The sequence below is a fragment of the Gopherus evgoodei genome, chromosome 6 (genome assembly GCF_007399415.2).
Source record: "Gopherus evgoodei ecotype Sinaloan lineage chromosome 6, rGopEvg1_v1.p, whole genome shotgun sequence".
Classification (NCBI taxonomy): Eukaryota; Metazoa; Chordata; order Testudines; family Testudinidae; genus Gopherus; species Gopherus evgoodei.
Genome location: NC_044327.1, coordinates 121478534 through 121502436, shown reverse-complemented (window position 1 = coordinate 121502436; position 23903 = coordinate 121478534). Strand labels below are relative to the sequence as shown.

Here is a 23903-nt window from a genome sequence, read left to right as displayed (position 1 = left end):
TGTAAGGCAATCATTACCATACACGGTCGCCTAATTTTTTTTTAAATGGAAATGATGCATTAACATGCAGGATTTACATTTTCAGAGCACTATGCTGCAGATTAGACACATCCCAAGTAAAATAATGGGACACATGGTAACCACTTTTGAACTATGCTACTGTGCTTTCCTTAAACTGAGAGAAAGTATAGTGTCTACAGGACATGCATACTGCTGGTAGTTCTTCCACTCTCCTTCCTAGAACTGTTTAACAAGAGAGAAACCTAATGTCACCAGTTTTGGGGGCTCAAGAGAGTACAGAATTGCTCAGCAGCAAAAACTAGAAAACAAAAGACAGTCAGTCAGTCAATCATCTTCCTCAAGGTCTGTCCTTGAAGTAAGAAATTGAATGTTCACAACAAATAAAACAGCCTATCCAGCAGAACAGAGTCAGAAGATGCCCAAGTTGGGGTTAAACTCTATGGAGTCAGGTAGTCTCTCTCCTCTGTATCCTACGCATTCACTCTTACAGACCTAGGCCTAGGCAACCAGCACAAGGGGAGTGGAAAGCTGAGTTGGAGTTAGCCCCCTCTTCACTGAAGACCAGTGAACAAACGCTGGCACCTCACCACACAGGAGATGTTAGGTCTCAGATCTCCCTTAGGTTAAAAGCTGAAGACTGGATACAAGCCTAAGCTTTATTTAACCCTCTCCCAAAAGTTTAAAAGTAACTGCCAGTTGTTTAAATGCCAATTTTCAAAGCAAATATAACGTAAGCTATTCTATTTGGAAGTTCTTTCTTGCCATCAAAGACTGGAATATCTTGGTAAATTATTCTAGCATGATCGAGAGGGGTAGACATAAGGCTAACTACTTCTGTAAAAAGGGAGAACAGAAGGAATTTGTAGATTGTTTTCCACCTGATAGGAGAATATGCAAGACAGGATCAGATAAATGGTATTTGTTCAAGTCTTTCCTCTGTCACTCACTCACTAATTAATTTAATTACATTTTACTTTGCAAAGACATTTGCAGGAGACATTTGTGCCCCCTTTCAATGTCTTATCTTTCCCCTATTTTAACAATAGAATCCTCATTTTTGCTACATTACTTTTTATTAATTGCAGTGACCTCCCAATAATGGAATAGCTGATCAGCTTATCAAACTCCTCATGGCTGAACTAGGTCAACAAGCTACTAATACTGCCAGCATATGTTTCTTTTTTTAATTATTACCTCGAGACTTTCATGTATTGTTTCTGCATTCCTCTGACACACAACACAACATGTGCATTCTTGCAACTAAGGGTATGCCTACACTGAAAACACAGGTACATTCTTAACTCAGGTTTGCTAACCCACATTAGTTAACTTGGGGATGCTCATTGCTGTTTTTGCCCATCACGTCCATCCTCTTGCACTTTCTGTCCTTGGGGGTGGATTTATAACTTCTCGGCCGAGCTCTGTCATTTGCTGCAGTCACCATCAGGGAGTTAGGGGCCAGGTGAGAGTAGAAATCCGCAAACACTTGCGTGGGAGAAAAACATTATTTCTCTGAATGCTTTGCAGCAGGGAGCAATGAAGCACAGGCATTCCAGAGGGCTTTTGTAGGCTCCAGGAGAGCCTCATTTATCAAGAGGGTTATTCTCTCTGGAGATGATGGTTGGAGAATATCCAGCAGCTTATGCATATTCTCCTGCAAGAATTCCGCTTGGATACCCAAGATTGTAGCCATATGCTTCAGGGGATCCTTACATGACTTAAAGTCCGTGGGCACTGAGGGAGAGGACGATGAAGGCACAGTAGAGTCATCCAGAGAGGATGAGGAAGTGGTTTGCTGCAACAGTGACAGATCCTTCTCTTGTACCACAGGATCTGGTTGGAAGAGCCCCATTGGTCCAGGGGAAATGACTCAGTGGTCACTTGCAGCTGAGATGACAGGAAAGCAGGCGTCACTGTCAGAACCAGTGATCTTGCATTGGAGTGGGACCTCAGGGACTGAGGAGCGTCCTAGGGATTGCAAAGAGGCCATAGGGCATACAAATAAGGCACTGGTGGCCAGTACACACTGGGCCAAGAGCCCTTGTCTTGACTGCAGGACACATGCCAATCTCAATACCGACAGCGAACCAAGGATTGGTGCCTAGCCAATGAGGAGAAGGAGGGTAACCTTGAACTGGATCTTGAGGAATCCTGGAGGTTCTGTGGTGACAACAGAGGAGCCAGCTCCGATGGGGCAAATAACCAGTCAGACTCATCTGAAGCCCAATAAGGAGGTGATATTAGTGCTGAAGAGGAGTGGGGAATCAGCACCAGCAGCACTGAATGAGACATTCCCACTTGGTGTCAGGAGAGGTATCAGCACCAAGGCCAGTATCAAACTCAATGACGGGAAGCATGAGTATTAAGTGGGCCTTCGGTGTTGGGCCCGGCCTTGAATCCACAGTCTGTGGCCCAGGTGACGTGAGCTGCAGTGCTGATGGACCCATCAACTCTGCAACATGGGCAGAAGATGCCAAGGACACAATATAGGATTAGCTGGTAGAAGCCATAGCACCGGAGAACTCCTGAACCAGCAGAGAGTCTGGGATTGAGAGGCAAAGCAGATCTGATGCCATCTGGCATGCCAAAGGAATGGAGACAGCACAGTGGGTGACATCATTGGTATTGGACTTAGTGGATGCCTTGTGGCCAGAACCAGAGTCAATGATACGGGCCCTTTCAGATCTTGGACAGACTTGCTCCATCTCACATGCCAGAGGGAGTACGGTGTTGGTCAGCATTCATCCTAGAAGAGGAAGAGGAGTCTCCCAAAGCCCTAGAATGGTTCAGACTTATTTTATGGGACCTCTTCCTCGCCACACCAGAGGAGGGTGAATGACCTCTTCCTCTTGGGGAGAATATCAGATCCCAAATGCGGGGAGGCATCACTTGCCAGATCTGAAGGCAACTGCTGATAGACAAGGGCCTCGGTGACGAAGCAGGCCTCATGGCCTGCTCCAGAAGGTTCTGCTTCAACCACAAGTTTCTCGTCACCTGAGTCCTCTTTGTAAATGAGTTGCAGATGGAGCACTCTCTTTAACGTGTCCCTCGCCAAGCTACAACAAGCACCTTGTGTGGGCACTACTGTTGGGAGTGACCCCCCCTCCACAATGGACAATGCTTGAAACCTGGTGAGGACACTATACAGGGCAGCCAACTACTCTGTTAACACTTAAACTAAACCTAAGGTACTACTATTACCATATACAAGAAAATTGCTAAGAAAGAAGAGTGAAAGTGTGACATGAACATGCCACACAGAGCTCCAACTCTCGCCATGGATGGTGAGAAGGAACTAAGAGGGTCGGAGGTGGTGCTGCTCTTATATGGCCAGGGGAGGGAATATGACCACAGGTCATGAGTGCCGTCCCCAGAGGTGCAGCTAGGTAAAGTTCTCTAGCTCTGGTGTGCATACACCCACATGCAATACATGGCTGCGTTTATTTGAAGGGCAGAACATTTTCCTTTTAAGTTTTCCTCCCTGAAAAGTGCTGTTGATTGTGAGTAGCCCAATTTTACTGCATTTCTGCCCTGTTTGTCGAATACTATGACTATATGAAACAGGAAGCCATATTTTAAAAAAAGTTTCCCTCTAGCATAGTGACCAAGAAAAAAATAAATAGGCAGGAAGACTGGAATGCTCACATTGGGTAAAGCAGTGTGGTATACCCATTTGTTTATCTTCCTGTGCCAGCAGCCTAATGAGTTCTGAACTAATAATTATGTTTTGGTAATGTCACTGTTTGGAAACTTTATTAACCAGAGATTTCTCATCTCCCACCATATTTTTAGACTATTAATTTCAGGATTCTAAATCCAACAAGGCCCCTAATAAGCAGCTCAGATCACATGCATCTTGCTGCCGCACAAATGTTTTTACTTCTCAACAGAAAACATGTACTGTACTAATTGAATAAACTTTCCTGTTTCATATAGGCATCGTAATGGACAAACAGGGCAGAATGCAGTAAAATTGGGCTACCCACAATCAACAGCACTTTTCAGGGTGCAAAACTTGAAAGGAAAATGTTCTGCTCTTCTTCAAAACATCTTCCACTTCTAAATACAAAGATTCTTTTTAAAGAAAGTTAGGGTTTGGAGTAAAAAAGACATGCCCCAAAAAACACGTTAATACAATTCACCTCTGAGGAACTGATGAGACACATTAAGCTACCCTGAAGTTACTTTCTGCTTTAGATCCTGTAAGGTGCAGATATCCTTCAAGTCCTCCTGAAAGAAATGGGAATTGAAAGTTCCAAGCACATTGCAGGATTGGTCCTTATAAGACTGATTTACTTCAAAAGACTGCTATAAAACAAAACCAAATTAATATTCAAACTCTATACATATACTCAAGGCATCAAACATCACTTCTCAATCTGCACCGTACCTCTTTGTTTTCAGTTCTTGTGGGTTATTTTATCTCTAGCTGTTTATTTTCCAGCAGCTGAACATAATGAAAATATTTACACAAATCTGTCAAGTCTGATGTTTACAGGAATGTGATGTAAATTTTCTGATGTTATAAAGTTACATCTTATTGAGATCCTACATGCACTATATTAGATATTCTCAGTCTTTAATGGACAATAGTCTTCAAAATTTAAAAAAAAATTGGCAGTCTCTGCTCAGAAGAGAATTAGGAAAAAGCTTGCATGGAAACAGAATTTACTTCTCACATTAAAGAAGGAATTATTAGAGCATCTGGTGAGACTTGAATTATTACTATGTACATTCTGTTGTATGGCTAAGCTATTAGCTATTTTATTTTAAAATTGCATATCCTAAAATAAAAAATACGTAGTTGTAAAGTATTATCTGCTTTTTAGGGCTTTCCTGTGGCCCTCATTCAGGGCACCTTTTTATTATGGGTACGACAAGTTTCTTAATTTCCCTTCAGAGAGACATTCGTATTCCGATGGGTTCAGAATAAGAATCCAGATATAAATATAATTCTGCTTTATTCTTATTAGAGAACATGGAGCAGTTGGGTCCACTGGGTGCTGAAACAGTTTAATCACAGTGGCTATTCGATTGTGGGGTATGAAAAGAGAGATGAACAGAAAGAGTACCCCTACGACTATTTAACTTTTATGATATACATGTGATACAATATGACACACAGAGCACAGAGGGACCAGAGGATGAAGAACAGGCTACTCTGCGATGAGATTACCTGCTGGTCACATTGGGCAAACACCCTGATCCATTGAGGTCAAGAACCTATATACAGTACTGGCAACAAGAGGAGAGGAGCACCCTAAAGGTTGGGGAAAAGGAGCCACCTGCGCTGAGGCTAGGAGACTCATTGACTCCACACTCAAAGAGGAGAAGAAATAAGATGTTTGTGATTGTGGACTCCCTTCTGAGGGGAATGGAGGCATCTTATCTACTGACCTGACATGACGTCTGGGTGGTGTGCTGCCTGCCTGGAGCCCATGTTCGAGACATTACAGAAAGGTTGCCGAGGTTCATCCTTCTGACCACTACCCCATGCTGCTCATACATGTGAGAACTAATGATACTACCTATGACCCAGAGCATATCAGCAATGACTACAGGGCTCTGTGAGCAAAGGTGAAGGAGAGGGGGGGGGTGCAGATTGTATTCTTGCCATCCTCACAATTAAGGGTAGGGGCCCAGGCAGAAACACATATATCCTGGAGATGACACTAACGGTCCACGCCTTGCAGAGTACCAGAGCTTGGGCTCCAACTCAAACCCAGTCGTCTTCACAGTAATTGTACAGCCCCACAACTCAAGCCCCAGGAGCCCAAGTCAGCTGACCCTAGCCAGCCAAGGGTGTTTAATTGCTGTGTAGATGTATCCTGAACCACCAATCTAGTGAGGAAGGCTTTAATCTAGGTTCAAAGGGACCAGAAGACAAAAGTACACAGGTATATACAAAAAAGAGTGACCTTAATAAAGGACTAGATGCTGGAGTTGAGAATGGAAAATTACAATTGAGCCACAGGAGCAGCGAGAGGGAAAACAGTGGGGGAATCTGTTCAGTGACTTAGATGTCTATACAAAAATGGAAGGAGCATGAGGAAGACACGGGAAGAAATGCAAGTATTAGGGCATAAGCTAAATTAGGACTTAACTGGCATCACTGAGATTTGGTGGGATAAATTTCATGACTGGAATTATTGGTATTTGGGGGATAGTTTGTTTAGGAAGAATAGACAGGGAAAAAAAGAGGAAGTGTTGCATTAATCATCAAGAATATATATATATATACTTGTTCTGTGGTCCAGAGGGAGGTGAGAGGCAAACTAGCTGAAAGTCTGGCTGAAAGTAAAAGGGGAAAAAACAGGGATGATGTCATCATAAGAGTCTACTACAGATCACCAGATCAGGAGGAGGTGGTGGATGAGGCATTTTTAGAACATATAAACGTCCAAAACACAAGACCTGGTATTATAATGGGGGACTGTAACTACCCAAACATCTGTTGGAAAAGTAATGTGGGAAAATACAAAATGGTTATTGGAATGTACCAGGAACAATTTATTGTTTCAGAAGTGGAGGAAATAACCAAGGGACACCCATCTTAGACTTGATTCTGACTAACAGGGAGGAACTGGTTGCGAATCTGAGGTGAAAGTCAATTTGAGTGAAAGTGAGCATGAAATGATACACTTCATGATTCTAGGGAAAGGAAAGAGTGACAGCAGCAGAATAAAGACAATGGACTTCAACAAGGAGGCTTTAACAAACTCAGAGACCTGGTAAGGTCAGGTCCCCTCGGAAAAAAAATCTAAGGATAAAAGGGGTTCAGGAGAGCTGGCAGATTCTCATAGACATAGAATCATAGAATATCAGGGTTGGAAGGGACCTCAGGAGGTCATCTAGTCCAACCCCCTGCTCAAAGCAGGACAAATCACCAACTAAATCATCCCAGACAGGGCTTTGTCAAGCCTGACCTTAAAAACCTCTAAGGAAGGAGATTCCACCACCTTCCCAGGTAACCCATTCCAGTGCTCCACCACTCTTCTAGTGAAAACGTTTTTCCTAATATCCAACCTAAACCTCCCCCACTGCAACTTGAGACCATTACTCCTTGTTCTATCATCTGCCACCACTGAGAACAGTCTAGATCCATCCTCTTTGGAACCCTCTTTCAGGTAGTTGAAAGCAGCTATAAAAATCCCCCCTCATTCTTCTCTTCTGCTGACTAAATAACCCCAGTTCCCTCAGCCTCTCCTCATAAGTCATGTGCTCCAGCCCCCTATCATTTTTGTTGCTCTCTGCTTGACTCTTTCCAATTTTTCCACATCCTTCTTGTAGTGTGGGGCCAAAAACTGGATACAGTACTCCAAATGAGGCCTCACCAATGCCAAATAGAGGGGAATGATCACGTTCCTCGATCTGCTGGCAATGCTCCTACTTATACAGCCCAAAATGCCATTAGCCTTCTCGGCAACAAGGGCACACTGTCGACTCATATCCAGCTTCTTGTCCACTGTAACCCCTAGGTCCTTTTCTGCAGAACTGCTGCCTAGCCGCTCGGTCCCTAGTCTGTAGCAGTGCATTGGATCTTCCACCCTAAGTGCAGGACTCTGCACTTGTCCTTGTTGAACTGCATCAGATTTCTTTTGGCCCAATCCCTTAATTTGTCTAGGTCCCTCTGTATCCTATCCCTACCCTCCACCATATCTACCACTCCTCCCAGTTTAGTGTCATCTGCAAACTTGCTGAGGCTCTATTAATGAAGATATTGAACAAAACCGGCCACAGGACTGACCCTTGGGGCACTCCACTTGATATCGACTGCCAACTAGACATGGAGCCATTGATCGCTGCCCGATGATCTAGTCAGCTTTCTATCCACCTTATAGTCCATTTATCCAGCCCATTCTTCTAACTTGCTGGCAAGAATGCTATGGGAGACCGTATCAAAAGCTTTGCTAAAGTCAAGGAATAACATGTCCACTGTTTTCCCCTCATCCACAGACCCAGTTATCTCATCACAGAAGGCACTTAAGTTAGTCAGGCATGACTTGCCCTTGGTGAATCCATGCTGACTGTTCCCGATCACTTTCTTCTCCTCAAAGTGCTTCAAAATTGATTCCTTGAGGATCTGCTCCATGATTTTTCCAAGGACTGAGGTAAGGCTGACTGGCCTGTAGTTCCCTGGATCCTCCTCCTCCTCTTTTTAAAAGATGGGCACTACATTAGCCTTTTTCCAGCCATCTGGGACCTCCCCTGATCGCCATAAGTTTTCAAAAATAATGTCCAATGGCTCTGCAATCACATCCGCCCACTCTGTTAGCACCCTCAGATGCAGTGCATCCGGCTCCATGGACTTGTGCTCGTCCAGCTTTTCTAAAGAGTCCTGAACCACTTCTTTCTCCACAGAGGACTGGTCACCTCCTCCTCATATTGTGTTGCCCAGTGCAGTAGTCTGGGAACTGACCTTGTTTGTGAAGACAGAGGCAAACAAGCACTGCGTACATTAGCTTTTTCCACATCCTCTGTCACTAGGTTGCCTCCCTCCCATTCAGTAAGGGGCCCACACTTTCCTTGACCTTTTTGTTGCTAACATACCTGTAGAAACCCTTCTTGTTACTCTTTTAACATTCCTTGCTAGCTGCAATTCCAATTGTGATTTGGCCTTCCTGATTTCACTCCTGCATGCCTGAGCAATATTTTTATACCCCTCCCTTGTCATTTGTCCAAGCTTCCACTTCTTGTAAGCTTCTTTTTTGTGTTTAAGATCAGCAAGGATTTCACTGTTAAGCCAAGCTGGTCGCCTGCCATATTTACTATTCTTTCTACACATCAAGATGGTTTGTTCCTGCAATCTCAATAAGAATTCTTTAAAATACAGCCAGCTCTCTTGGACTCCTTTCCCCCTCATGTTATTCTATTTGCCCATCAGTTCCCTGAGGGTGTCAAAGTCTGCTTTTCTGAAGTTCAGGGTCCATATTCTGGACAGATGTGTAACAGCAAACTATCCCAGCGCAAAAGAAAGATAGGAAGAATGGTAAGAGGCCAATATGGCTCCATCAGCATCTCTTTAATAATGAAAATCAAAAAGAAATCCTACAAAAAGTGGAAACGTGGACACACTGCTAAGGAGGCGTACAAAAGAACAGCACAAGCATGTAGGGAGAAAATCAGAAAGGCTATGGCACGAAGTGAGTTACATGTAGCAAGGGACATAAGAGGCACTAAGAAGATGTTCTATAAATACATTAGGAATAAGGGAAAGACAAAGGAAAGTGTAGCAGAAAAGGAGAGGTAATAATAGATGACATCAGGAAGACTGAGGTGTTTTCTGTTTATATTCCATCAGTCTTCACTAAAAAGGTTGTGACCAGATACATAACACAATTAATAGTAACTCACGCCAAATATGGAAGGGACAGGTTAAAAAAATATTTAGATGTATTCAAGTCCGTGGGACCTGACTAAATTCACTCTAGGATACTTAAGGACCTAGCTGAAGCAATCTCGGAACAGTCAGCAACTATCTTAGAGAACTCATGGAGGATGGGTGAGGTCCCAAAGGACTGGAGAAAGGCAAACACAGTACCTATCTTTAAAATGCAGAATAAAGAGGACCTGGAGGATTATAGACCAGTCAGCCTAACTTCAATACCTGCAAAGATTCTGGAACAAATTACACTGGTCTACAATTTGAGAAGTCGTCTGCTTCAGAGATAAAATGTGATATTTATTATGTGCTGAATTCAAATATGACAATTAAAACAACTGATTGGCTACTGTTTCTAAGATATTTAAGTTTTTACATTTTACGTCTACGTATATTGTGTAGATAGTAGAGTTTTAATCATAAATTATAAACCTAGGTCTTTTCATGGTGTTTATGGTTGCTTTACATGATAATATTTCACCTGTCCTGTTTATGTAACACTTTAAAAATCAGCAAAAGGGTTATATAAATAAAATTTATTATGAAACAAAAGGCAAAAAACTATTCTGTACATAGTTTAGTCCTATTCAGTATCTACTTGGTGCTTCTTGGCTTGTCTCTTGTATTCATTAAATGGAGCATCTCTTGTCACTGTCCAGCAATAGTCTGCAAGCATTGATGGGCTCCATTTGCCCTGACAGCCTGCCAGGAGATTCCATTGCTGTAGTCTGGAGCCCAACAGCTCTGCCTTACTCTTGGGTAGTTCCAAATCCCTGACAAGGGCTTTCAGTTTACCTTGTGTTATGAGGTGTGGTTCAGAGGAGGAGGATGGGAGAAAATGTGGGTCCTGTGACATTGATGGTTCAGGACCAGAAGTTTCATCCTCTTCCTCTTCCTCGTCTGACTCAAGTGAGAATGATTCTGGTGCATCAGGAACCGGCAGTCCTTCTCCGTGAGGTATTGGGCGTATAGCTGATGGAATGTTTGGATAATGCACAGTCCACTTTTTCTTCTTTGACACATCTTTCCCAACTGGAGGCACCATGCAGAAGTAAAAATTGCTGGTATGGTCTGTTGGCTCTCTCCAAATCATTGGCACTGCAAAAGGCATAGATTTCCTTTTCCTGTTCAACCACTGGCGAAGATTTGTTGCACAAGTCTTGCAGCATATGTGTGGGGCCCACCTCTTGTCCTGATTTCCAATTTGGCAGCCAAAAGAAAGGTGATAGGCTTTCTTAACCATAGTGGTTATACTGTGCTTTTGTGATGCAAAAGTCACTTCACCACAAACATAGCAGAAGTTATCTGCACTGTTCACACAAGTACGAGGCATCTCTGCTCACTTTGGCTAAACAGAAATGTGTCCCTTTGCAAAATCAAACACTGACAAGTAAGAGAGCATGACACTGAATGATTTCTAGAGTTGATATAGGGCAATTTGTTCAGCAGAGTGATGTAAGCGTCCTTATGATTGCATCATCCATGACTTCTAGGAATAACATGATGCAATTCATATCATGTATGATGCAATACCAGCTTCAGATTGCATCATTCATTGTTTTGCCTAAAAAGCAAGTACTGTCCAAACCTAGTCAGATTTATTCATAGATCCAGTCAAAGATATATTTTAGACATTTCTTGTTTAAATTGAGATCCCTTCCCTTTATAACTCACTTATCCTCCGCCATTCCCAAGTCAAGGGTCGTATATACTGACCCAATAGCATATCTTGAAATCTAGAGTCAATCAACAATTTTAAGCATCATTTTCATTCTCAGTGACCCAGAATTAGTGAAGTTGGACTACATTTATTTCAGAAGCATTTTTCCTGTAGAGCAGTGTTATTAATCAATTTGTAAGCACCTAAATGATAATAGGGCAATAAGTAATAGCCAACCTGGATTTTTAATAATCATGCCAAACCAACCTAATTTTCTTTTTTGACAGGGTTACTGGCCTAGTGGATAGGGAGAAACCATAGAAATGATATTTTGATTGGAGTAAGGCTTTTGACATAATCCCACATGACAATCTTATAAGCAACCTAGGGAAATAACAGTATTTCAAATAGACCAAAGGTGGGTGCATCATCGGTGGAAAGACTGTACTCAAAGAATAGTTAGCAATGATTTGCTGTCAATCTCTGAAGATGTATCTTTGTGGAGTCCCGCAGAACTCACTTCTGGGTCCATTACTACTAAATATTTTCATTTTTGACTTCGATAACGGAGTGGAGAGTATGCTAATAAAATTCGCAGATGACATCAATCTGTGAGAGGTTGTAAGCCCTTTGGGGGACAAAAATCAGGATTCAGAACCACCTTGACAAATTGAAGAACTTGTCTGAAATCAACCAGATGAAATTCAATAAAGACAAGTGCAAAGTACTACACATGCTGAGGAAGGCAAAATCAAATGCATAACTACAAAATAGTGAGTAACTGGCTAGGCAGTAGTACTTCTGAAAAGAATTTGGGGGTTATAATGGATCACAAATTGAATATAAGCCAACAATGTGATGCAGTTGCAAAAAAGAGTGTAATACCATTCTGGGATATGTTAACACAAGTGCCATATGTAGGACATTGGAGGTAATTCTCCCACTCTATTTGGCACTGGTGAGGTCTCAGCTGGAGTACTGTGCCCAGTTCCAGGCACCATGCTTTAGGAATGGACAAACTGGAGAGAGAGTCCAGAGGAGTGCAACAAAAATGATAAAGCTTTAGAAAACCTGACCTATGGGGAAAGGTTAGTAAAACTGGGCTTGTTTAGTTTTGAGAAAAGAAGACTAAAGGGGAACCCGATAATAGTCTTCAAATATGTGAAGAGTTGTTATAAAGAGGATGGTGATCAATTATTCTCAATGTCCACTAAAGGTAGAACGGGAAGTGATTGGCTTAATCTGAAGCAAGGGAGATTTAGGTTAGATATTAGGAAAAAGTTTTCTAACTATAAAGACAGGTAAGTATATAGGTGTCTCAGGCAGGTTTTGGAATCCCCATGACAGTAAGTTTTTAACAGTTTAGACAAAAACCTGCCAGCAGGGCTTAAATTCAGAGTGGAGCTCCGGTAAACATTTTCAAACCTGCGGGAGCCGCTGAAGCCCCGAGGCAGCCCGCATGGCTGAAACCCCAATCCTGGTGCCTCCCTGTGTGGCTAAAGGCCTGAGCCCCACCCTGCAGCTGAAGCCAAGATCCCTGAATTGAGGTGGGACACGGGGAGCTCCAGACAATAGTCTCTGAGAAATTAAGCCCTGCCTGTCTCGACAAATTAAGACTATGTAAAAACATTACATTATTACTGTTACCCTTGTCTTCATTTCCTCTTCCCTCCTAGTGTTGAGCACTGTCACTTGTGTCCTGTCCTAAGCTAGATAATGCAATCACTTTTTCGTCTGTGTTTCAACCCAGCAAAGCATGGCCTCCATGCTGACAGGACCCCACAGGCACCACTGGAATAACCACCACCTCTCACTTAGCGAACAATCCGCACAATCTGTAGTGAAGAATTCTGTAAATGCAATGAGTTCTCAGATTCCTTGATTTTTCCACCTGCCCCGAAAGATCACCAACTTGCTACCTTTAGGCATGGTCCTGCAGTTGTTACTCAGATATAACTTCTACTGAAGCCTGAATAAGGACTGCAAGTCCAGTCTCTAGTGGTTTTGACCTTATTGTTATTATTTGTATTGCAGTAGCACCCAAGAGCCCCAGACTTGGACCAGGACCCCAGTGTGTTAAGCACTGTACAAACACAGAACAAAAAATGATTCCTATTCCTAAGAGACTACTCTTTTGAAGAACTAAGGTTTTGAATAGGGGGAGGGATAGCTCAGTAGTTTGAGCATCAGCCTGCTAAACCCAGGATTGAGAGCTCAATCCTTGAGGGGGCCATTTAAGGAATTGGGGCAAAAATCTGTCTGGGGATTGGTCCTGCCTTGAGCAGCAGGTTAGGCTAGATGACCTCCTGAGGTCCCTTTCAACCCCGGTATTCTATGAAATTCTATGAATGCCAATATTATTTTGACAGGTTTCAGAGTGGTAGCCATGTTAGTATGTATCAGCAAAAACAACAAGGAGCCCTTGTGGTACCTTAGAGACTAACAAATCTCCTCGGTTTTAGTATTATTTTGGTTGCTCCAACTCCGATTTTTATTCTAGCATGAGTAGAATTAGACAAACTATTTCAAATGTGGCTTTACTAGTTCCTTATACAATGCAAGAATATTGTGCAACATGCAATTTGCTGCATTTAATTTAAATATGACAGAGATTTTGCTGTTTTTTCCATCATTAAGCATCATGGCTTTAAATACAAAACAGTTCTGTATGCGTGAAGGAGAAATACAATGTAATTTTGTATCACACCTGTCATATTAGAATACAGAGCAACTAGTCTTCACATCCAAATAAAAACAAGTAGGTTAATATATCAGAGCAGTTTATATGGCAAGATGGATGCACTGGATACAAAAAACCCAAGCTTCATAGTGAATTGTTGTGTATGAAGCATGTAAGATTATTTGATTACATGTCCTTGCCTGGGCCTTGAGATAGGATCTGAGAAATGTCAGGGAGTCAATCTGCTGCCTGGATAGTGGGAAGAGCATGCAGGAAAGATCCAGTGATCACTGCAGAGAAGATTTTGGTGGAGTGCAGGGAGAGTGACTGGTAGAGAGACAGTGACAAATGTTTGAAATCCAGAGGGATTGGAGAGTGGAAGGGATGGAGAGAGAGACTGGGAGTATAGGAAAGGCAATTCTGTACAGAATATGGAAGAGGCTGTAAATATCATATTCTGAAATGGGTAAAAAGTCTGCAAGTTTTCCAAGGATTGAGGTGATATATGCTTGCTTTCAAAGGCATCCATGAGCCTCATTATTATTTCACATTTCACAGGCTGATACTTCGAAAGTTGGACTTGGAAACCATGAAGGGTAATATGTAAGAAAGTTGGATGTAGAGACCAGGAATAGCAGCACAGGAGTTATTTAAGACAGTATCAAATATAGGCAACAATTAGAGTTACACACTTGGTAAAGAATGTAAGGAAGAGAGCTCAGATTTAAGTTGAACATGTACTGTAGGCTGCAGCCATTGTGTGTAAATAGATGACTTGTGTCAAGCAGGGAGATGATGATGGCATACATAGATGTGAGCACCTCAAGAGCAGGTAGGACCATCACAGAAATCGCTCCCACAAAACCAATATTTTTTTAAAATACTGTACTTCTTGTTAGTCTAGACTTTTACAAAGTACATACACACTTATCAAAGAAATGTGTGATATTTTGAACTTATTTTTGGCATAAAATCTGTATTTGTCAAGCACTGTAAAATTTTCCCCCAGGATGTAATGTCATGGACCTTTTTGGTTTCCTTTGGAGCACTGAGTAGATGAGCTGCTAAAATAAAGTGGGCACATCCCATGCCAGTACCTGCACCTACATGGTGGCCTCTGGAACTTGGTCCTTCCCATCTTCTATATCTAAGACTCTATGGGTACATCTACACTACCCACTGGATCGGTGGGTAACAATCGATCCATCAGGGATTGATTTATCGCGTGTAGTGTAGCTATGATAAATCAATCCCCTATTGCTCTCCCATCGACTGCTGAACTCCAGCTCGGTGAGAGGCAGAAGCAAAGTCAACGGAGGAGTGGCGGCCGTTGATCCCGCGCCGCAAGGATGCAAAGTAAGTGATTCTAAATTGATCCGATATGTCGACTTCAGCTACGCTATTCTCATAGCTGAAGTTGCGTATCTTAGATCGACACTCCCCCTCCCCCCACAAGTGTAGACCAGGCCTATGAAAACAGTATCCTTTTTATTAGAACACAAGCTGAGATTAACCGACTTGTTACAAGAAAGGCAGTGAACTTGACCATTCAAAAAGTGCACAACACCCCATCACAAAGGAATGGCCATGTTTTGTCTACATTAAAAATAAAGGCAGAAATATACTAAGCTGAAAGTCCAGTTAGCAATGTTCTGGAGAACTATGACCCATTGCATTTTTGTCATAACAGAACAAGTGACTGAAAAATATTCCAGTTTAAAAGCAATCGCTATGGCTGCTCTATGGAGAACAGAAAAATATCAAAAGTTTCTTTGATAAAGATTTATAATATTTTTCACTAACTCAAAATGTAACTCAGACCATAAAGGGAAATAAGATTTATCTGGTGTAATTTAATTCCAATTTCACTTATATCTATTCAGTCATAGAAAATTCAAGTCCCTCTCCCTCTGAATTTATCTGGAAGACCAGTTTAAATATTTTTAAAAGGCTTATATTTACCTGATGATTCTCTGAGCAGCATACTGATGAAGTGAGCGGAACTGTGCTGACATATTTGCTAAGGCTGCCAGACAATTTGTATGAAGGTATTTGTCCTGTTGGAAAAGAGAGGGAAAAAACACATCAAACTGTCCTTTTCATATACACTGAGACCTGTCATAAGAAACCACTCCAAGGACTTACAAACATCCATTGCTTAACAGAGGTGGTCTTCTAATGAAGGTGGAGCAGAATTGCACTTTGTATATTTAGAGATGCTTTAATAATGGTCTCTTTAGACATGAATTTGCTTAATAAGGGTGGTCTCTTGTATATATTTTAAAATCAAAGTTGATATACAATGGGATCATAAATATAACTGATAAACGGTAGAGAAAATAGTCTCTACTGCTTTTAAATTCTCTCTCCTTTCCTTTGCCCCAATTATCTCCAACCTTATCCAATCCTTTTTGCCCTATACTCTTTGACCTTTATATTAATTATTTCAAAACATTCAACTTCTCCACAACTACCACTGATATGGTACTTCATAAGTTCTGCTCCTCTATAGTTGGAGTTTCTGAAGCCCATTTTAACTGACACCTTTCCAGATAAATGTTTAAACATTGGCTCACTCAAAGTCAGAGAACTGCATAGCACCGACAAAACGGTGGAATCCACAGTCCTATGACTTATGCCATATTTACTGATCCTGCTCACAGGGGAGAGGCAAGTAAACATGGATTGTGCTATTCTTCAAGGGAAGAGAATAAATCTTAAGAAGCATATTGGAAGGATTAATTTGCTGTAATAGATATTAAAAGTGGTAGGAGTTGCTCATTGTATCCTTACCTTTTGCAGAAAATTACATTCTCCACTCCCAGGCTTTATCTCTAGTCATATGTTTGACCAACCCCTCTACAACATGAAGCATGATTTGTTTAATCATTTCCTTCATTAAGAGTTCCTCTTCCCTACTCAGGACTAAAATGTGCATTTATTCTCCCTAAGAGTAACACAGACCCCTAGTGCCACATATAAATTCCAAGTATCTTCCAGTCTAACTGATGTAAACATGGAGTGGCCTCTGGCTCCTTCTAATACTCATTCTGCCAGTGCCTGGGGAATCTGTATATTATGGCAATCAATATAGTAGGCTGAAATCAGACATAGATTCAAAATTCCATTTCCTATGTCACCTGCCTGGAACCAGGCTAGATAGAATTCCTGTGCTCCCACGTTCAAACTATAAAGTTCCTCTTGTGAGCAAGAAGATTCATTGAGCATTGTTTGCCAGAACTTAGCCATGACTCAAAAAAAGGGGGGAGGGGGAGGGAGAGGGAGGAAAGAATGGGGGTGAGCGGTTGTGGGGGGAGAGTTTCTGGTTCCAGCTGAATATTCTGTAAAGCTCTAACTTAAACCAGAGGTAAATCTGATAAATATTTGGAATTTAATATGAAAATGCAGCCTATTTACAAGAAACCATTTACTGGTTAAATGGCTCGCAAACCCTTATTCCTGTTTATAAATCTTACTTGACAAAGTATTGCTTACATTTAATCCAATATAAACTCTGCAACCAGTATCAGCTTCCTTTCCTTCCATCTCATTGTGTCTGTTATCTCATGAAATAGAAATTACAGCCAGTTAAGTCTGTTTTAAGTTGTTAATGGGGGTGGTATTAGTATTATTACCATATAATTATCTCATCTATTTGTTTGGTGTGAAAACAATTTGGTTTTAAATTCTTTGATCTAGTACAAAGAATACCATGTTTTAGTTAATTTTATTGCAAAAACTTCTCAACATTTTCAGCAATGAAAGAAACGTACAGAAGTCTTTAATGTAGTTTACATATCTGCTACGCACATTAGAGAGATACACTTGAAGTTCCCCTAATTCGAAGATCCACAAAATATAACCTAATGGAATTTAGGGAAGTCAGAAGTGAAATAATGCATGATGGGGAACGTATCTGAAACAACCATGCTTTGCCACAGATCTCTCAATTATACTCATAAGAAAAAAATGAACTTCTTTTCAGAAAAAAAGTAGAAGTAATTTTTTTCCACCTCAATTTCCACACCTGTTTATAAAACTATACTATCAAATAACAAGGAACCCAAATCTGTACTTCTGGATAATTTAATATAGGGGAAAAATCCCACATATAATTTAATTATATGGTATGTTGATATTTTTTTTCTCTGACCAGAAATCTATTACTTATTTCAGGAACCATGCAGCTACTACTGTGACTGGACTTTGTATGTTAGTAATCAAAGCAGCTGAACTGAATGATATCACAGAAATTGCTTTACACATTCAGAAGCATCTCGTACTGTACCTGAGTACTGACTTTTTTTCTGCCTCCCCCACTGTGTTTAGGTGCTCATTTGCTGCAAAAAGGTTCACTTTTGTTTTTTACCACTGTTTGGAACTGAACGCCAGCTGATAAAAACCACATATATACACTACATGCGTAAGTTCTAAATATACCTCTTACCCTTGTCCTTGTCATGTTGTACTGAATGGTTCTTATCACCACCAGTATTAGGAGACTCCCCAGTGAAATCTCGGTTAGAACACGCTCTGAGTACCAAGTGATATTTTTCAATATCTGCAATGAGGAGAAAAAATAGCTTTCAACACCACATTTCAACTGTGAATGAGATGACATAAAATCATGCAGTTCTCTGCGCTCTTGCTTCCCTTGAGACAAATAAATTACCCTCCAAGTTCAATACACTAAACTTTATTGTGTTCTAGAGTTTCAAAGGATACTGCAGTAGTATCCAACTTGCAGATCTTATTAACTTTGTTTTGCAGCTCATGTGAAAATGGCACAAAGAGGAGATATGTGAATAAAAAATTACTGGTGTGCTGAACTAGTATGAGTGAACACACACACACACACGTGCACATATGTGTGGAGAAAGTAAATAAGGAAGTGTTGTTTACTCCTTCTCATAACACAAGAACTAGGGGACACCAAATGAAATTAATAGGCAATTAAAACAAACCAAAGGAAGCATTTCTTCACACAACATACATACAGTCAACCTGTGGAACTCTTTGCTGCCAGAGGATGTTGTGAAGGCCAAGACTGTAACAGGGTTCCAAAAAGAACTAGATAAGTTCATGGAGGATAGGTCCATCAATGGCTATTAGCCAGGATGGGCAAAATGGTGTCCCTAGCCTCTGTTTCCCAGAAGCTGGGAATGAGCGACAGGGAATGGATCACTTGATGATTACCTGTTCTGTTCATTCCCTCTGGGGCACCTGGCATTGGCCACTGTAGGAAGACAGGATACTGGGCTAGATGGACCTTTGGTCTGACCCAGTATGGCCGTTCTTATGTTCTTATGCAAAGTGAAACCTGTCTTGAAAGATTATTTAAGAGACCAGCAAAGATCGGACGCTTACCATGACTAGAGCTCCTAGGTTCTATGGGCAATACAAATAAATTTATAATGGAGGTAGCTCCCTAAAGGTGGAGAAGAACTGTACTCAGTGCATCTGGGAATACTTTGGGAACAGTAGTGAAACAGGAAACTGTCTAATAAGGGTGGTTTCATATAGAGATTTTACTCTACGTAAATGAAAGATATTAGTATGAGTTAAGTTTCAATGCAATATATGAGATTTACAAAAAAGTATAATATGAAAATGCATATACAATAAAACCTATGCAATAGTTTAAAAATGTATTAGCAAACCTCCTGTCTTGAGACCATTCAAAAATACCCTCAAACTAACAGGGTACTGTTCTGCTTCACTTTTATTAAACAGCCACCCTGTTAAGGGACAGATCTGTCAGCCCTCCGAATGGTCATTTGTTGCAGGTTTAAATCAACATTAGCAATAAAATGAGGCAAGGAACTGACTCTTGTTAACAAAGCCAGTACAAAACTCCAAACATCCGCTTAGCATGGACGGAATTTCAAAACCCGTGACACATTTACCCCTCACTGAGCCCCTCCACACTTGAATCCTGCCTGGTTAAGCCTACCTGTCCCATACCTGGTATACCTGGGCAGAGCCGCAGAGTGTTTCTGAAGCAGGCCCAGGCCTTATGCTGTGTCAGAGTGGGGTGCAGTCTCACCGCTGAGTCCGTGTCCTGGGGGTTGGGGGGCTGCCGGGTGATCTCTCACCTTCATGCAGCCAGTCGCCTGTGCTCCTCACTGCCATGTTGGAGCCTCTGCATTTATTTATTGACCAATAAAACTTGCAGAAATTTGCAGAATTTTTATATATTGTGCACAGAATTTTTATTTTTTTGGCACAGAATTCCCTCAGGAGTAAGTATTATAAGTAAACCCTCGTGGCAGATGTAGTTTTCAAGGCAGTCGGTCTCAGATTCACTGAGTTTTTTGCACCATTTTATATCCTCAGAAAGGGAATTCAATCTATGTGCATCCTGACAGAGTACAATTTACAAGTTATGAGATAAGAGTTCATGGAGAGGCCTACGTCAGAGGAACAGCAGAGACAATGGCTATCTTTTGCTTCTTCAGTTGGAGTGTAAGGGAATTGTTATGATTCATTTTGTTAGCTAGGTTCCCCTTCCACATTTCCAGAACCAGACCCTCATTTATCAAGTGTTGAATAGAAAGCTTTCAGACTCAAACACCCCTTTTAAAAATAACATTTTGTGCAACTGTACTGCACCCCATGCACAAGTATTCACTTCCTTCCGATAATTAAACTTCTAGCTTAAGAGTCAAATTAAAAGCCCTTGGCAGAGCTCAAATTGGACGGGTATGGACCAAGTACATCAGGACTAGAATATTTTGCCAATGTATCAGAACTTCAGTGACTCCTGAGTCTTCAGCTATTCTTCTGGGAATCCAAGCTGTATCCAAGTTCCACACCCTACTTCAAAGTGAGGGATACTACTACTGGTTGACTTCCCTAAAAGCCAATCCAGCCTAACAACTACTTTCACTGTATTGGGTGGAGCCCAACCCCAGCATAAGGTATAGCAGGGTGGGAAACTTGTCTTCCAGGCTGATTGTGTTCATCTTCTCATCTGTCCTTTGGATAGCACCAAGACAGACCAATACTCTCTCTTTTCCAAGTAAAGGCTCTTCAGATGGCAAACAGCTTTACCCATTCCAAAGAAGCAGCAATGAATAACTGTCCTCTGGTCTGCTGACTTTTACAGCCTCTAGGGTAACAGACTTAGAGGGAAATATTTCCTCCAGAAGAGAGAAGGATGGGGAGGTGGCAGCCACTATCCTCAGAAAGAAACAAAGATCTGAAGGGGTGGTCACTACAATACACAGACAAAGAGAGGAGGTGACACCTGGTACTACTTCAGGTTCTGGCATCTTCACATTCACTTCCTCTCTGGGATTAATGGGGTGGATCAAGGACCTGCATATACACCCCGGCTTTCAAACAGGAGTTATAAGAGGTACCTAAAGCAAGAGACAGTGTCATATGGGAAAGGCTTTAAAACGTTTTATAAAGGAAGCGTCCAGGTTTCAGAAAATAAAATGCAGTTGGTGAAACTCCAGAATGTTTTAAAAAAAGTTACAAAATGTCTTGTGAATCAGAAGTCCTAACATATACAATTACGAGAAAAAGAGTGCAGCCTGTGTTCTGAAGTCTACAGGGGATTCTGGAGAAATGCAGCCCTAAGGTTGTTAACTCTGCAAAAAATCTGCCACAACATTTGGAACCAAAGCAAAAAAGTATAGGAGGTCGTTATTAAAAAGTACACTAGTGTAATGGGTGACGTAGGATATAACGGCAATTTGATATACCAGAAATCATGGCATTGTAATTCCACACTATTACAGGGCAAATGCATTTGAAAATAAATGCATTGGCCATGCCTCAATAGATAGAGCTCATTATTCTCTGGTGATATAGTAATCCCAGGACATACGTTAGTCTGCAAGAATGTACCTCTCTAAACGTGGATGTCAGAGTTCGGGGCAAATGCACTGGTATTTTCACTCAATGGTTCAGCAAGAGTATCTAACTCTCAGGCTTTCAGCTCCCCAGCTCTTGCCTCTCGAGTGGAGATGCACATCTCTCCCCCTTCTGACCGGCTACTCCCAGGGCTGGTCTACACTACGGGGGAAAATCGATCTTAGATACGCAACTTCACGTAGCTGAAGTCGAAGTATCTAAGATCGAATTACTCACTGTCCTCACGGCGCAGGATCGATGTACGCGGCTCCCCCTGTCGATTCCGCAACTCCATTCGGGTTGGAGGAGTTACGGAATCGATATAAGCGCGTTCGGGCATCGATATATCGCGTCTAGATGAGACGCAATATATCGATCCCTGAGCAATCGATTGCTACTCGCCGATACGGCGGGTAGTGAAGACGTACCCCCAGACTGCCCTATTCCCTTGCCTCTACTGTGTAATTCCCAGCACAGATAGGTTTCCTAGGCCTCCTGCTTGCTTTCTCTTCAGACCCAAGTAACAGATATAATTTATAACACTGTTCTTTCTAAGCAAGCCTACTCTATTCTTAAGGTACAAAGCATTACAGAAAAAGACATTAAAAAAGAATAGAAGAACCTACATATATGTTAATAAACTTATCAGAGTTCATAGCAACTCTCACAGGGGCTCTGACAACTGCAGTCTTTTAATAACCCACCGTAAGGGCATCCTTGTGGTAATAAGTTCATCAAAGATTCAGCTTAGAACAAGCACACAGTCTTACGAAGCCTCAGTAGGCCAAGTTCTTCCTGTCCTCCCTTAAGGATTGGGAGCCTCTGTGGATCAGGGGTCCTGTCCATTTGCTGGACCAGAAAGAAGGCCCCGAGTCAGCTGAAAATGAAGGTTTTTACCCAAAAGTCTGTTCTTTGTCTGATGGTCTCTGGAAAATCCAGGTTGAATTAGTATATACACATCTCTCTCCAGGGGAACTGCAAAGGAACTTCTAATAATGGAGGAAGTTTATTAGCATCCCCTCTCCCTACCACAGAAGGTACATATAATGTGACAGCAACACATACACAGTTGTATTTTTAATACGATTTACCTCAAAAGATGTTAATCCAAACTCAGCAAGGTGTAACTTAACTCAATAAAGGTTATCTTAATTCCATAAAATTTCTTCAAGATATTGTCAGTCTGTCACAATGGGTATTTAAATAATAAATGTCTGGCTTGATTTTTAGATGTATGTAGCACTCACACTTCTCACCCAAGATAGTGGAAGAAACTGTAGGCAGCATCTCTGATAGTCACACCATTTCCTTCTTTGACAGAGTTACTGGCCAACTGGATACGTATAAGCAGATAACATGATTTATCTTGATGTTACTAAAGATTTTGATAATCCCACATGACATTCTCATAAGAAAACTAGGAAAACATGGTGTAGATGAAATTACTACGAAGAAGTATGTGCACAACTGGTTGAAAAAACATATTCAAAGAGCAGTTATCAATGATTCACTGTCATACTGGGAGGACATATCTAGTGGAGACCTGCAGGACTCCTAGCTCCTGAACTATTCAACCATTAATGGAATGGAAAAGACAGTTACCTTTTTGTAACTGGTGTTCTTCGAGATGTGTTGCTCATGTCCATTCCATTGTAGGTGTGTGTGTTCATCATATGCACTGGTGCTGGAAGGTTTCCCCTCAGCGGTATCTGTTGGGGACTGGCTCTGGTGCCCTCTGGAGTGGTGCCTGTATGACTCAGTATAAGGGGCGCTGGTGGTTCCCCCCACCCTCAGTTCCTTCTTGCTGGAAACTCTGACAGTGGGGAAGGAGGAAGGAGGGTGGTCATGGCAGGTTTACCACTGGAATGGGGCATCGCTGTAGCCACTGTGGGAGGCACTGGTAGGACTAGGATGCCCTGAGTAGCCTGCAGGGCGTAAGGCTTCGACAGCATGTCCAGGTGCTGAGTGCCCACGCTTCTATCTGGGGTGGCAGGCACGTCTCTGTATGGGCTAACCCACTCCACCTGAGCTGGGGCCCGACTCCCACTTGGAAGTGAGGACCTGCCCCTGTTGGGTCTTTGCTCCCCTCTGGCCCTAGCTTTCCCTTTATGGGATGTAGGAGATTATCCTCTGCAGGCCTTTCTTTGCTTTCTTTCCGGTGGGGGGAAGGGGGACTGGCATCAGTCCAAAGATGGTGCTGGGAGCGAAGTCTGATCTGGATGGTTCCAGTGCCGGGGCCAGCGCAGACTCCTTACGGAGTGCCCAGAGACGTATGTCCTTTTCCCTTTTTTGTCCGA

At 41.9% G+C, this 23903-nt stretch overlaps 1 protein-coding gene across 4 annotated transcripts in view; it reads right to left on the bottom strand.

Annotated features, from left to right (window-relative positions):
* Nucleotides 1-23903, bottom strand: part of DYM (dymeclin) — a 349716-nt gene that overhangs the window by 148858 nt on the left and 176955 nt on the right. For all 4 annotated transcript variants that reach the window (XM_030565834.1, XM_030565831.1, XM_030565830.1 and 1 more), the window contains 2 exons: nt 18191-18304; nt 15706-15800 (listed from right to left, as the gene is read on the bottom strand). In XM_030565834.1, coding sequence (XP_030421694.1) covers nt 15706-15800; nt 18191-18304 — 209 coding nt within the window. The remainder of the gene's footprint in view (nt 1-15705; nt 15801-18190; nt 18305-23903) is intronic.